The sequence below is a fragment of the Strongylocentrotus purpuratus genome, unplaced genomic scaffold (assembly GCF_000002235.5).
Source record: "Strongylocentrotus purpuratus isolate Spur 01 unplaced genomic scaffold, Spur_5.0 spur5_contig_862, whole genome shotgun sequence".
NCBI lineage: Eukaryota > Metazoa > Echinodermata > Echinoidea > Camarodonta > Strongylocentrotidae > Strongylocentrotus > Strongylocentrotus purpuratus.
Genome location: NW_022145571.1, coordinates 1,145,077 through 1,159,031, shown reverse-complemented (window position 1 = coordinate 1,159,031; position 13,955 = coordinate 1,145,077). Strand labels below are relative to the sequence as shown.

Sequence of the window (13,955 nt, the reverse complement as noted above, 5' to 3'; positions counted from 1 at the left end):
TCAAGTCCTGCTACTACAACCTTTACTACTTCTTCTACATTCTCACCTTGTGTTTACATCCGTGCTGTTTGTAAGGGCAGCATGCGAGAGCAGATGGACAGGCTTCTGTTAGATGTTTCTCCATCTCTTCTCTGGGTATCTTTTTAGGCTCACATCGGTTAGGGCAGGATACAGGGTACCGGGGGCACTGATGAAGATGGTTCTACAGGAAAAGAACAATAATAAATATAAAAACATTATTTTGTGTTTTGTACAATGATTGGTATGGAATCTGTTGGATTCAGCAAAAATTGACCCAAGATACTGCTTTTCTGAGGGAAGGGTTTAAACTCAAAAACTTACGAATTCTTCTTGCAACTTTGTTTACATATTTAAATAAATTAATGATGAATTTTGAGGGGGAAAACATGGCTCTATTATGATGGATTGATGATCACCTAGCGAACCATCCTCATTATTAGTATTTATAATCATCTACCACTAAAATAATAACCTTCATTATTATAGTCATCAAAATCACCACCACCACCACCACCACCACCACCATCACCATCATCATCAACATCATCACCACCACCACCACCACCACCATCACCATCACCATCATCATCAACATCATCATCACCACTACCACCATCACCATCACCATCACCATCATCATCACTCCACCATCATCACCATCAATTATGTATCTCATTGTAATCAATCAATGTATAATTCATTTCAGTATGTTGTAAACTATTTTCATATGTATTGTTTAATGCTATTGTATGTGTTAAACTGTTGTATATTCAACTTGCTTTTTATTTATGTGCAATGGACCTTGTGGCAGATTAGCCTTGTGCTAAACAAGTTATCCAATAAAGTCTACTACTACTACTACTACTACTACTACACCCCTACCACCAACATCACCATCACCATCATCATAACCATCATCATCATCACCACCACCACCATCATCATCATCACCATCATCATACCACCACCAGGCCACCTACATCTACATCTTCATCTTCCATTTACCTGTAGTGTTTCATAGACGAACTCCTTGTGGCAGTATTTACATGGAATAGATCGTTTTGCACACTCATTGAGCATGTGATGATTGATAAACCGTCTCTGCAGCTTAGCTCCACACTTGTTTTCACAGAATACCACTTCCAGCTGACATTTGCCAAGATGAGTCTGCAACAAGATGAGAGAGAGAGATAACATGCAAGAGTGAGACTTGGATGATGAATATCTCAGCCCAGATTTCTATTTTTAATCACGATTCTGGCTTATGATTAGCATCAGGAAAGACTAACGATTCATATCATTGAATACTGCCAGTACACATGCTGCTTTTAGTGTATACCCACTCATAAGCAGGGTCAGAAAAATGAGGCAAATATTTAATGCAAGCTATCCAAGAACATAATTGCCTCAGTGGATTAAAATACATTCAGAAGTATATCCTATCCACATTAAACCCTTTGACACTTCATTAATCCAAAGGTTTACAAATTAAGTGTTGTTGCCTCGTAAAAGTTAAAAGCCTTTGCTAGCATCTACAGGGAACAGAAAACGTATGATGACAACACTGAAACACCAATGGCAACCCCAATGTATATATTTAAAAGACGAATGTCCTATTTTGGAGACATTTCTCTCAAAAGTTAGTCCCATAATGACAGTTCTGTTGACTTTTTGATGAGCACCTATTACAATAGAGGGCTTGAACCTCTCGGCTTTTATTTTTCTTAGGTTCGGATTAAAAACAATAGCTTAGTATCTTACATCTATCTTGCTGCCTGTGAACTCTGAGCCACAGTATTCACAGGTCTCTGAGCGACGAGGGCAGTCAATGTCTAGATGATCCTTGAGATGATTACGAGCTACCATAGCGCTACACTCCTTACATGCAACCATGTTGTACTGGCAAGACTCCAGATGGGCCTGATGGACAGAGAGAAAGAGAGAGAAAGAGAGAAAGAGAGAGAAATTAATGTATATGTATGACATCAATATGTAGCTAACAATTAATTTGAATCATAGTTATATAGTTATGTATCTTGACCCACATGCATGTTGTCACTATGAAAACAAACATACCGGTAAATGCAACCAGAAAACTTCATTTTTTTCACAATAATCATAAGGAATCAACTTATCAAAGAATTGAATATACCGGTATATGTATACATGTAAGAAACTCTAGAAAAGAGAGAGAAAGAGAGAGAAAAAAAAAAAGTATTTTCGCATAAAAAGGACTTAGCTATCTTCTGAAGATGTTGAGTTATTCTGAGATACACATACAAATAAAGGCAACCCACATACCACACGCCAAAAAACATCTCATGTACATTACCATCACAATGTAAAAAAAGAGGCATAGTTCAAGGCTTAGTTCAAATCTACATCTTCCCATGCTCTATATAGACGTCATATATAATTAGCAGTCCCATCAAAATTATTTACACAAGGTCTTTAATCTCTTGGGTGTCCAAAGCTTGACCGTTCAATTCCATTACTCTCCCCCCCCCCCCTTCTTGTCCCTTTAATCTCATCTTTCTTTCTTTTCTGTCTTTCTTTCTTTCTCTCTCTTTCTGTTTTTCCCTCTCTCTCTCTCTCTCTCTGTTTTTTCTCCTCTCTCTCTCTCTCTCTCTCTCTCTTTCTCTGCTTTTTTCTCTCCTATCACTAACTCTCTCTCTTTCTCTCTTTCTCTCAATAATGACCAATACTTCGCACCAAATGTCAACAGTAGTTCCACCCCACCTTGGGGGGATTGCAGCGCTCTGTCAGCTGTAGTTCCATTGTACCACTGTTTGACAGGCACTGAAGACTAGGTGTGAAATCAAAGCCTACTTTATTGATTGAACTATTTGAGAGGTGCAGAGTCATTTCCAATGTTAAAATGGAAAAGGTTATTTGGTGTTTGCTTGAAAAAACCAAATAGCAAAGAATTGATTGGCATTTTTCCTGTTGGAATGTAGATCATGGTCGCGTGTGACACTATTCTTTGAGGTAAATGGCCAATGTCAATTTTAAAAACCCGAAAGGCATTATCAATCATCATCATCAAACGCTTGTTCAAAATGAACCTTATTCAAACTATTTGGGGAATGTATGAAATATAATGACCATCGTGATCAAGTCTTTCAGACGCTAATCCAGTTCTTGAAAAGTTCACAATCATTTGGCCTTTGTAAGCAGGGGATTTTAATACCGCGGTGTTCAAACAGCAGTCAAATCTGCCTATCAAGGCCAACCGAGGGTAACAGAGAAAGTGGCCACTATAGGCAGGTGGCATTTAAAGACAGGTTCTATAACTCACATCTCTCTCTCTCTCTCTCTCTCTCTCTCTCTCTCTCCCTCCCTCTCTCTCTCTGGAAACAAATTACATGGTCACTATAGACAGGTGGCCTTTATAGAGAGGTGGCCACTAAGACAGGTTTGACTGTATATTCCATCCCATCATCAAAGATTCTTCCCCATCTCATCGATGACCGATGACCATCACGAGGATTACATCATCCTTGATTAGTGAGAGATGTTGTTGACCTGTTTCACTCTATCACCCATTACTCATTAGATGGAATAGACTAACAGATGTCCTTGTTTATTGATTGGATAGAAACGTGCAAATCCTAAAATTAGCACTCCTAATCATCTCAACCTGATGATATTTGTTTCTCCATAGCAACAAACAAGTTGGATGATAACTTCTGGATAGTGATGAGTGTTGGTGGAGGTCACTCATCATTAGACCAGGCAACAAAACAGATGTATCTGGTATAGTTGAATTGTCTTTTCCTTCCTTATCTCTCTCCACTACCTTTTATATTTCTTTTCCTTTTCATCCTTTCTTTTCTTTCCTAAACTTTCCCTTTCTCTATCTCTCTCTTCTTCCATCTGTGTATCTCCCTCTGTCTATGTCTCCATCTATTTTTATCTCCCTCTATCTCTTTCCCTGTCCATCCATCTCCCTCATTAATCTCCCCCCCCCTCTCCCTCTCTCTCTCTCTCTCTCTCTCTCTCCTATCTTCTTTTTTCTTCAATCTACCCAACATGAATCTGTCTTTCTCTTCCATCAGTTCCATGAAATGGCAAACATCACACCAAGCAATAAGCTTTTACTTCAACTAAAAACTATCTGGCAACAAGTAATATTTGAATAATAAAAAAAGTAATTTTGACACCTTCCTCTCATATGAGGTATCTTTCTCAAATCATATCCTATCAACACCATGCTTTTCCAGCTTCATCTCTGATATGTCTCTTATCTTCTTTTGTTTCCTATCCTCTCTATTACATATGTGTATTTCTATAACATGCAATCAATAATCATCAATCACAACCTCTTCTAAACTGATGTCTGGCTACAAGAAATATTTAACTTCACAATCTAAGTAACCACCGGAAAATCCATGTCAATGCTTTCCACTTGTGCAAGGTAACAATCACAAGTATATCCGTTATGACATAGCAACACTCTATCTCTCTTCATGATGCATCTTCCAGCATCCTCCTCCATGGTCTTCATGCACAACATCCTTCGCAAAGATGGTAAACACGATGATGATGTCAGAGACTCCCATCGCATTGGGGAAGTGTGACAAGTCAATTTGCATAGATGACGGTTGGAGCCGAGTCTGGTAATATAGATTTACGCTTTCATGTTCAAGCTTTATTGACACAGTCACTGAGTAAACCTCCTACTTTTTTATTCAAGAAGATTCCCAATACAGGCAAAATATTAGAATTTTAAACGATTCACACAACAGTGCTGCTTTGCAGTTCTCCATTCATTTCTACAGATGTTATTTATTGTATATTTGTTTCAATGTAGTTCCAATGTAATATTTCTAGTGAAAATAATGAAAAAGAAACCGGGAGAGAGGATGATGGATAGAGAGAGAGAGAGAAAGAGAGAGACAGCGGGAACAATGGGAGAAGAGGTTGAGAACAGATTTCAGAACTTCTTACCCAAATAGCTCTTTGAACAGCAGATTTGATACAAGAAATTAACTAATACATTTTTGAAAATCAATCGATGGAGTGTGCCAAAAAGAGAAAACATAGCAAATGTATGTATGAACTTACCCCATCAGAAAATACAGGTGTATTCCATCAGTAATACAAGAAAACAACTGTGATTTACTGATCAATAGTGTTGCCCTTTCTTTCCAAGCTATATAAAGCTTGCAAACATCCATCAACAAAATTAATAGTGGACCAAAAACCAAAACAGTATGAAATGGCATTGACTGTCATTCTCCTGGTATTAAGCCCTTCTCTAATCCTTCCATCAACCCATACAAGACAGATAATCATAAAAACATTTAACAGGTCAATGACATTCTTACAAATTCTTCCGCAAAGTTCAAATTATAAATCTGCTTTAACTACCACATCAAAAGATCACAGTAAACAATAAAGGACAACAAATTGATGATGAAATGAAAACAAAATAACCTCAAAATGGCAGCTGTATTCCATGCACTAATGAATATCATCTGTAGGTATTTATTTTTTCAGTAGAAGCTACAGATTTCGGCTTTACATCTCCAGCCATGCTTTCATAGTCCTGCATATTTGTCGCCATGAATTAAAATTACAGTCCGAAAACCACAGAAATCGGTTCTTTATTTTCTTCCACACTGTCATATCTCCACCTGGTGTAGCGTGTGCCGATGCTATATTGCGAGTCTTTTCAAGGTTTTTGGTCAAATGAACAAATAATGTTTGGTTGGATGAACTTGTCCAGTTTGTACAGGAATGTAATTAGATTGATGAGAATGCTTGACTACACACTTTATGATGTGTGGGACCGAACGCCTTGTCAAAACACTTTAATAAGCAGGGGACAGTTCTTACATATATTAAACTGGTCTGAACTTGTGATGACACACATGCCTACAATGAAAATATTTCCATTCACCTTTATGCCTTTATTGATTTCTTCACTTGTCCTTTCTTTGAGTATGAATATTAAATTGTTTTGCTTTATATTTAAAAAACAGACTTCATTTTATTTCACATCAGTTTACATATTAAGGGGGCAGCAATTATTCTATGACTATCAAAAGAGTGGAGGGAGGGAGCTAAACTTCTTAAAAGCAAAATTCACATATCATATTAGACTTGAGTTTAATATGCTGATCAACTCCATTTGAAAGACAATATTACAAATACATGCAAGATGCAAAGATAAAAAAAAGAAAGACAATATAGGGGTAGGGGGCTTTACAATTACAAATAATATGGTCACTCCTATGATGAAATGATTCATACCTTGACATTATTCAAACACTCTAACAAAACATGAAGTTCAATTAAATCAGAGTGTACATATCAAGACACAGTTGTCAGATAATGACATTGTCAATGAAAAAATCTGATCTGATCTATATACAAAGTCTGAAGTTGGAATTGTGGAAGAATCCATCACAAAAGGTATTTTTGTGATTTTCTTACTGTCACTTTTATGATGAACTGCTCATACCTTGTCATTAATTCAAACACTCTCAAAAACCACAAATTCCATATAAACCCATGCTTACATATCAAGACATAGTGACAGATAATCACATTGTTGATAAAAAAAATCTCTGATCCTCGAAGTCTGAATTTAGAATTGTGGAAGAATCCATCACAAAAGGTATTTTTGTGATTTTGTCCACCTTATAGTCTGGATGGTGCAGACAGCGAAAATCAATGAATACTAATATTTTTTCTTCTAAAATAATTCTGGTTCATCCTGTGGCACGCTATGGAATTAACCACAACCGATAATGTCATTCATGGACGTTCATTGAAGCAGAAATGGCTGGAGGTGATGTGGGAACAGAATGAGAAGAACGAACGTTTTGATGATGAGCACTGATAATGGGGATTACAAAATCTATTCAACTATTCAAATTGTTATCATTATTGAGCAGCTGTCACCACACAGACATAAATATACAAACAGAAATGATGTGAAAAGATGCTCTTCTCTGCTTTATCTGTGTGATGGTGATAAAATGAATTTAAGAGGACAGTTCTCTCAATGAATAAGAACATTAAATACTGAAGTTGCTGACGAGGTTATATTTTCAAGAGTATCATTCCTTGTTATTTTTAAACACTGTTTCTCTTTCCTTCTATTAGTCTGTTCTGTTTACAGAATGTACTTTGACTTAACTTCCCCTTCTTGTTCCTCTTGTTTATGACATATTACTGTCCTAGACCTCTATAAAAAAAATATTCTAAGGCTATAAAATTGAAGAATATCAAAATAATATGAATATATCGATTTCATATAAAATGTTATTTTAATTAACATTATGGATGATCCTACATGCATAATTCTGACCCATCCTTTCATCGCATCCAAGAACAAGATCTCTTTCAAAATAAACAATGTTACTGAAATCAAAGACATCATCTTTTCTTACTTCATATCACTCTCCATCTTGCACTTTCATGATTACATTGTCACGACAGATACTCGGCTCAACTTCATCAAGAAACAAAAATCTCTTAATCTCTACAGAGCGTAGATATCATATGTTGAGAAGCAAAAGGGCAGTATGTCATTAACTTGTATACAGTTAAAGGCCTTCTGGCTCTGTTGAGATGACGTCTTCTGTCGATATCCAAAAAGGGCATTGGAATTTTCAGGTATAGATTAATGGAATGATATGCTGTAATGTCTGACAGTTTATAGTTAAGAAAATTATGTTTGGCAATTAGAGGTACAGAGTTTAGAAGATTTGAATGAATAGGAAGATGAGTTAAGAATGTTTATAGGAGTGAGGAGAAAATAGATAGAAAGGTTAGAAAAAGAAAAAGGGGAGTGAAAGACAGAAAGAGAGAGAGAGAGAGAGATAGAGAGAGAGAGAGAGAGAGAGAGAGAGAGAAAGAGAAAGAGAGAGAGAGAGAGAGAGAGAGAGAGAGAGAGTTTAATAATGCCCTCCTGGCTCTCAACAGACAACTGTCTCATGTATCCCAAAGATCATGATTTCAATCACTACCTACAAATGAATCTACAAAGATAATCCGATACTCCGATAGCCAAAAGTTCATAGAACAAAGTCAAGAAAACTAGAGATTTCTTTGCAATCAAAAGCAGTGGTATTAATATCATCACTTGGAAACTGTATATGAAATTCAATATTAAGCAAGGATAGATTTTGTTCTTCTCCAAATTACTTTAATATCCTTCAAGTACTCAAGTGGTTATTGCTTTCAAAGTATCTTAACAAATTTATACAAGTTTTCTTCACCATTTTAATGGAATTATGATAACATCCAATAAAATAAACTGTCATATTACAGCTTCAGTGCATAGGGCAGAGCTAGAGAGAGAGAGAAATTATCTGAGAACTAAACAAAAATCATCTTTAATTCTTAATATACTGTAGTTTTTCTAATACAATAGCTCGTCTCATGATTAAAGATGGGCTATTAAAATGAAATCCTATAAGAAATTTTAAACATTACCATCAAAGTACTGTTGCATTTAAGAGATAGAAATTAGAAGCATTGCATTCATTATTGAATGCAGAGTTAATTTTTAGTTTTACACTCCTGTCAAATGTCACTATATCCTCTTAGTTGGCATCAGGATTGTTCTTGGCATATCTGGGCTAACTCTTCATGTTTTTTTTCTTCCCCACTATTTACAAATAACTGATTTTACAAATGGCTGCACTTACAAATCAGCATACAATGGACATTTTCAATCAATAAGCTCACATGAATGAGCTGTCAGTTTGTTAAAGTTTAGTCATTTGAATCTGATCACACATTTAAACTACATAAATCCACCCATTGCAAATCATTGTGCAACACCATGTAGACCTTAGTGCTTGTCAACAAAAAGCAGATCCTTTGTTGTGTATTCTTTTCAATGACAAAGGGAAACTAATAGCTTTCTAAATGTAGTACTGTAGCACACACTGATGAAGACATTTGTCCATTGAATTTATATGAGTAGTAAAGCCCATTTACTGATTGCAAGTTAAATGCTTTCATTGTAAACAGCTCTGCGGCCGTTGAATTGATCGATTGATATATCCTTGCTTCATTAGATGGATAAGAGCCCAATTGTGCACATAATCTGCAAACATTTACAAAATAATTGTTACAATATTGATGCAAGGACTCTCTATACAACTCTTTTAATTGTTACAATTGAGCCTATTACGACTTGCTATGCACTTTTAGAAAGCAGTTTCCTCTCTGGTAAATTCAAAACTCAAGTGGTATATGCAAAAGAAAACTATCCTCTTCTGCTATCGATTTGTTTTCTTGTTGTATATTATGATGCCGAAAACAAAAAAATAATATACATGTAGGTATATAAAATAATGTAATGACATACATTAACATCAATCCATAACATGGGGGAAGGGAACAATTGACTGTGGACCATATATTATTTAATGACTGATAGATTAAACATTGATCGTGGAGTTTCTAGAATGATTTCATCCTAAAGTAATTAAAGCATTAAATGACATCAATTCATATCAGTAAACTTCTTATGGCCCGAGATGCTGTGGTGATAGCTTCAAATGGAAGGGTTACAATTACAAATATCAATGCCTCATTGTTATTCCTCTTATTCCAAAATAAAATTGTGACCTAACCACTGAATTACCACACTGCTAACCAACTTTATGGTTTTATATTCAGAAATCTGATAATACTCCCCTTCTTCAGTTTTTTCTTCATATTTTTCAAAGAAGTCCCAGAAGGATAGAAAAGGACGGGGATGAAATTGGGGCAGCTTTTTGGTGCCGCTAATTGGTGCACTGGTACGACATCCTTGTGGTTTGTTTTCATGGTGAAGTTCACGACCCCTCGGCTGGCATCCCTTGGAACCCATGACCCATGAAATGCCTAAAACAGACCCATATATCACATGTTTGGAGTCAAAAGGGTGTTAATGCTGTGTAAAATGATTGGAGCTAAGACCCTTCTGGCTCCAGTGGATAAAAAGGGGATAGGCTGTAGGACAACTTTCTGCCAAATGTTGATCTCATTCGAAAGGCTGTTATCAAAGACTCACATGATCTTCTAGTTTATCTTTTCTTTCTCCTATTAAGAACATACACAAGTAATCAGTTTCCATGTTGAATTCACCCATAAAATCCTGCTAATGAGCTGTTTGGGTTGGATGGTTTCTATTTGGTCACCTGTTCCAAATCAAAACCATATTTCTCTTTGGAATCAGGTTTTCATCAAATAGATTTTTAAACAAAACTGAATGTATCACATCTTCTTTCTTCGCTTGAACGGAGTAACAATAATTCACCTGTCTGTAGGCAACAGTTCAAGATCAGAGTTGAAAGAAACTTGGAAATATCTAGAGTAACCAAATAAAAACTGAAACAGATGCATTCACTGTTTGAAAGCAAGAACTAACGCTCTGTTAAACAGTTAGAATACAACTTTTCTTCCATAATAAAGATCTATTTTTGATATATTTAATGGTATGAAATAAAAGGAGATCAAAATAATAGTCAATCGAAAGAGATCTGTGATGTTACTTGTGGAGTAAAGTTAACTTTAAATCAATCACATTTGTCTTCTGAGCTAAGGAGAATGATAATAAAGACCAATTACCCCCAACTTCCATTTTTACTTACGGAGTAAAGTAATTCAAGATTCAAGATTCAAGATTTTATTGTCAATATATAACACAGAAAATTGTTTTCCATTGGTGTAACATGTAATATGTGAAACATAAGAAAAAAACATGGTGTCATGTGCTGAAAGCCAGAAGGGCGTCAAGACTCTATAAACAAAAAGTCTATGAAAAAGTCCGGCTCTCGGCACCCAACATAACAAGACAATTATATGATTTATACATAGCAAGATTTTTAAATAGAATATACACAAACGAAACCAAGCGTTCCCACTTTCAACTTGCATGGCATACCAAAATATCTCAATTTTGCACATTACTAATATTTCATTCCCATAACTCAAGAAAATGAATTTATAAATAGAACTTTTTTTTAAAGTGAAATGTTTGGTCTGATGTAGAATGACAGATTAGGTTCCAATCATTTGTCCCTCCAGGTCAACTTATTTCAGATTCTGTCATGTCCAATTCAGGAAATAGCCCATCATACCGTACTTCACTGATTCCCACCCAATGAGGAGCAATATGATGTGAAGCAGGATCGCTCGATGTTCAAAAACAGAAATGAATATATATACAAGTTTGTCATTTTCAATTCTGGAAGTTGTATGCTTACAACTAAAATGATAGTTGAAATAAAAATGTTTGATCTGAATTAATCAGACAGTCTGTTTTTATAATCTTTGGTCTTTGGAAGTGCATGCTAATTTGGATACCATTCCATTATGATGTACTTCATTGATCCCCACCAAGTGAGGAGTATCTATGAAGTTGCCACAGAGTGAATGTTGAAATTGGAATGGATATATTCATTGGTCAAGATATTTCAGTTCTCTGCGTTCTATATGCTCACAACAGCCACTCATCCTCTCCAAGCGCTATAGTTCTCCTTAGAACTATATGCTAAGAAAGATAACAACAGTCCTTTTCAGGACTACCCACCCCCAAGAAAGATTACCGAGTCAGAGTCCTTTTCAGGACTCAGACCTCAACCCTCTCTCTCTCTCTCTCTCTCTCACATGGTGCACCCGCAAACCTACTGTATAACAATATTCTTACAAAGGGACCCTTCCTACACTGTAATAGCTCATAAGCATAGATCTTCCTTTAAATAAGAAAGAAAAAAAGGCACACTTTTTTAGTACAAATAATTTGAACCACATGTTCCCTTTGAGGAGATTTCATCAGATAAAAGTAAATAAAATGAAAGAATGGAGTCAACCAAAATTTAAGCTGATAGGATTTTTCATTTCTGCTTTACAATAAATTCAGTTTGATTGGAAGCCACAGATAAAACTGGATCCTCTTTCTAATCATGTGGTTTGAATTCATCCATCCTAAAAAGGCTCAACACAAATGGTGACCAGTAGTGGGCCTTAACTCAAATCTTCCAAACCACAGAAATGATTAAAACCTAATTCTTCTTTCTCATATCTCAATGAATATAATTTAAAATTCTATAACACAGAAAAGTAGATCTAATCTGAGATTTGGTACTATCATTATGTTTCGTGTCCACATTTTTGGACAGTGAGGAACCATGCTACAAAAAACACACCCAGGCTTTATCGTCGGTTGAGGGTCAGAAGGGAGTTAACTCTGTGTAAAAGTATACAAGTTAACGCCCTTCTGGCTCCAAACATGATTTAGAGTGGGTGGGACAATAGCCACCACAGCTATGTGCGGTTGTATTGATTTATTTCATTCTCTCTTCCATCAGGACAGTTAAATATTGATACTATCAAGGTCATAAAGGGGGCTGAAGAATCCTCTTTGTCAGCAAAATATTCCAACAATTTTTGGGCATGGATTTATATTCCCCTAGTACATGGTATGCATTGTTATGATGCCCACTGTCGTGTAATCAATATCAATTTGGAATGCAAACAGCTCTAGTCTATTTATTTGATCAATACACCTTTCAAGTTCAGAGGACTAAAGATTGAGTTGTCTTTGTCTCTGACTATAACTATCTGAAAATATTTGTTATGTTCATGGCTAACATGTAAACTAACAAACAGCTGTGGGAATGTTTTTGGTTTTTCATTTTGGAATGAAAGATTTCATGAAATTCTTTTGGATGACAAATATTGACAGTCTTCATGGGCCTGTTATTCTTAGATAGTCCTTTGCCTTGTGAATGTAAACATAATTTAATGAATCATGATTTCACAATGAATGAAATATAACAGTTGGCATAAAAGAATAATCACAGTCCTATTAACATCATAAACTATGCATGTATATGACACCTTTTCTTTCACAAATAAAATAATTACATTGAATGCAACAACAAATGTTTAAAAAAAGAGTACAGGTTAACGACTCTGACTTACACAATAATACAGAGCCGATCTTCATTGCAAAATAAGCAATTCCTATGAAAACTTAGGCCTTCTCAGAGATCCCATATAACCTCATATGCTGTCTAAATGGACAGGAGTAGAAATCCTGGTTTCCGTAGAAGTTGGGAGTGGATTCAACTCTAAAATAAAAAAATACTTGAAACAACTCCCAAAAGAGTGGATTTCAATCCACTCCTGAGCATTCAGAGAATAGACTGAATTGCCTGATATATGACAGCAACTTACAAAGGCTCTACCTTTTAAGTAGGCTAACAAAGGGCGCATTTATCGGGGCTTGCCACTAGATATGTACATATCGTACCCCACTATCATACCCCACTATCAAACCCCACTATACGATCATGATTTGCGGGATGTCGCGTTTACCGACTCTTCACGATTCACAATAAAGGCCTTGTCTCTTCGCAGCTGCTCAGCGCTATTTCTCCGAACCAGAAACTAGCCTGGGAATTCCTATTTGTATGTGAGGTTCAAAACAGCTTTGCGTTTATCGATCTCTCAGAAACGTGATTCTGGCTGTATGTCACATTCAAAACACACCTTTTTTGCGTCTTTAGATATGCCCATAAAGCCCTTTAAAAAAGCCCTTAGTCACCTCTAAGAAGGTGACTACTAAGAAGCCGGCCACCCACCCACCGGCTGCCGAGATGGTTGCTACAGAATTTAAAAAAGGCTTTGCGTTTATCACCTTCTAAATTTGCCTGAAAGACGTTTGAGAAACCTGATTCTAGCCAAAAATTTGGTCGATAAATGCAACCAAAGTTACTTGAAACTGTTTCAATTTCTCTTAATCTGCTACATAACTTTTTCACAAGCTGCCCAGTATTTAAGATAATCTGTTTATAGAAAAGCATGAAAAACAATTATTAAAACTCATTTTTCCTAGTATTTTGGTATACATACAGAATCTGCTGTTGAGGCAAGTTTTAAGAAAAATGGATTATAACTGTTACACATGAGGACTT

At 35.9% G+C, this 13,955-nt stretch overlaps 1 protein-coding gene across 1 annotated transcript in view; it reads right to left on the bottom strand.

Moving 5' to 3' along the window:
- LOC587392 (TNF receptor-associated factor 4) overlaps positions 1 to 13,955 on the bottom strand; it is a 29,823-nt gene that overhangs the window by 3,408 nt on the left and 12,460 nt on the right. The window contains exons 3-5 of the mRNA XM_011682188.2: positions 1,783 to 1,941; positions 1,027 to 1,188; positions 47 to 202 (exon numbers count right to left, since the gene is read on the bottom strand). Coding sequence (XP_011680490.1) covers positions 47 to 202; positions 1,027 to 1,188; positions 1,783 to 1,941 — 477 coding nt within the window. The remainder of the gene's footprint in view (positions 1 to 46; positions 203 to 1,026; positions 1,189 to 1,782; positions 1,942 to 13,955) is intronic.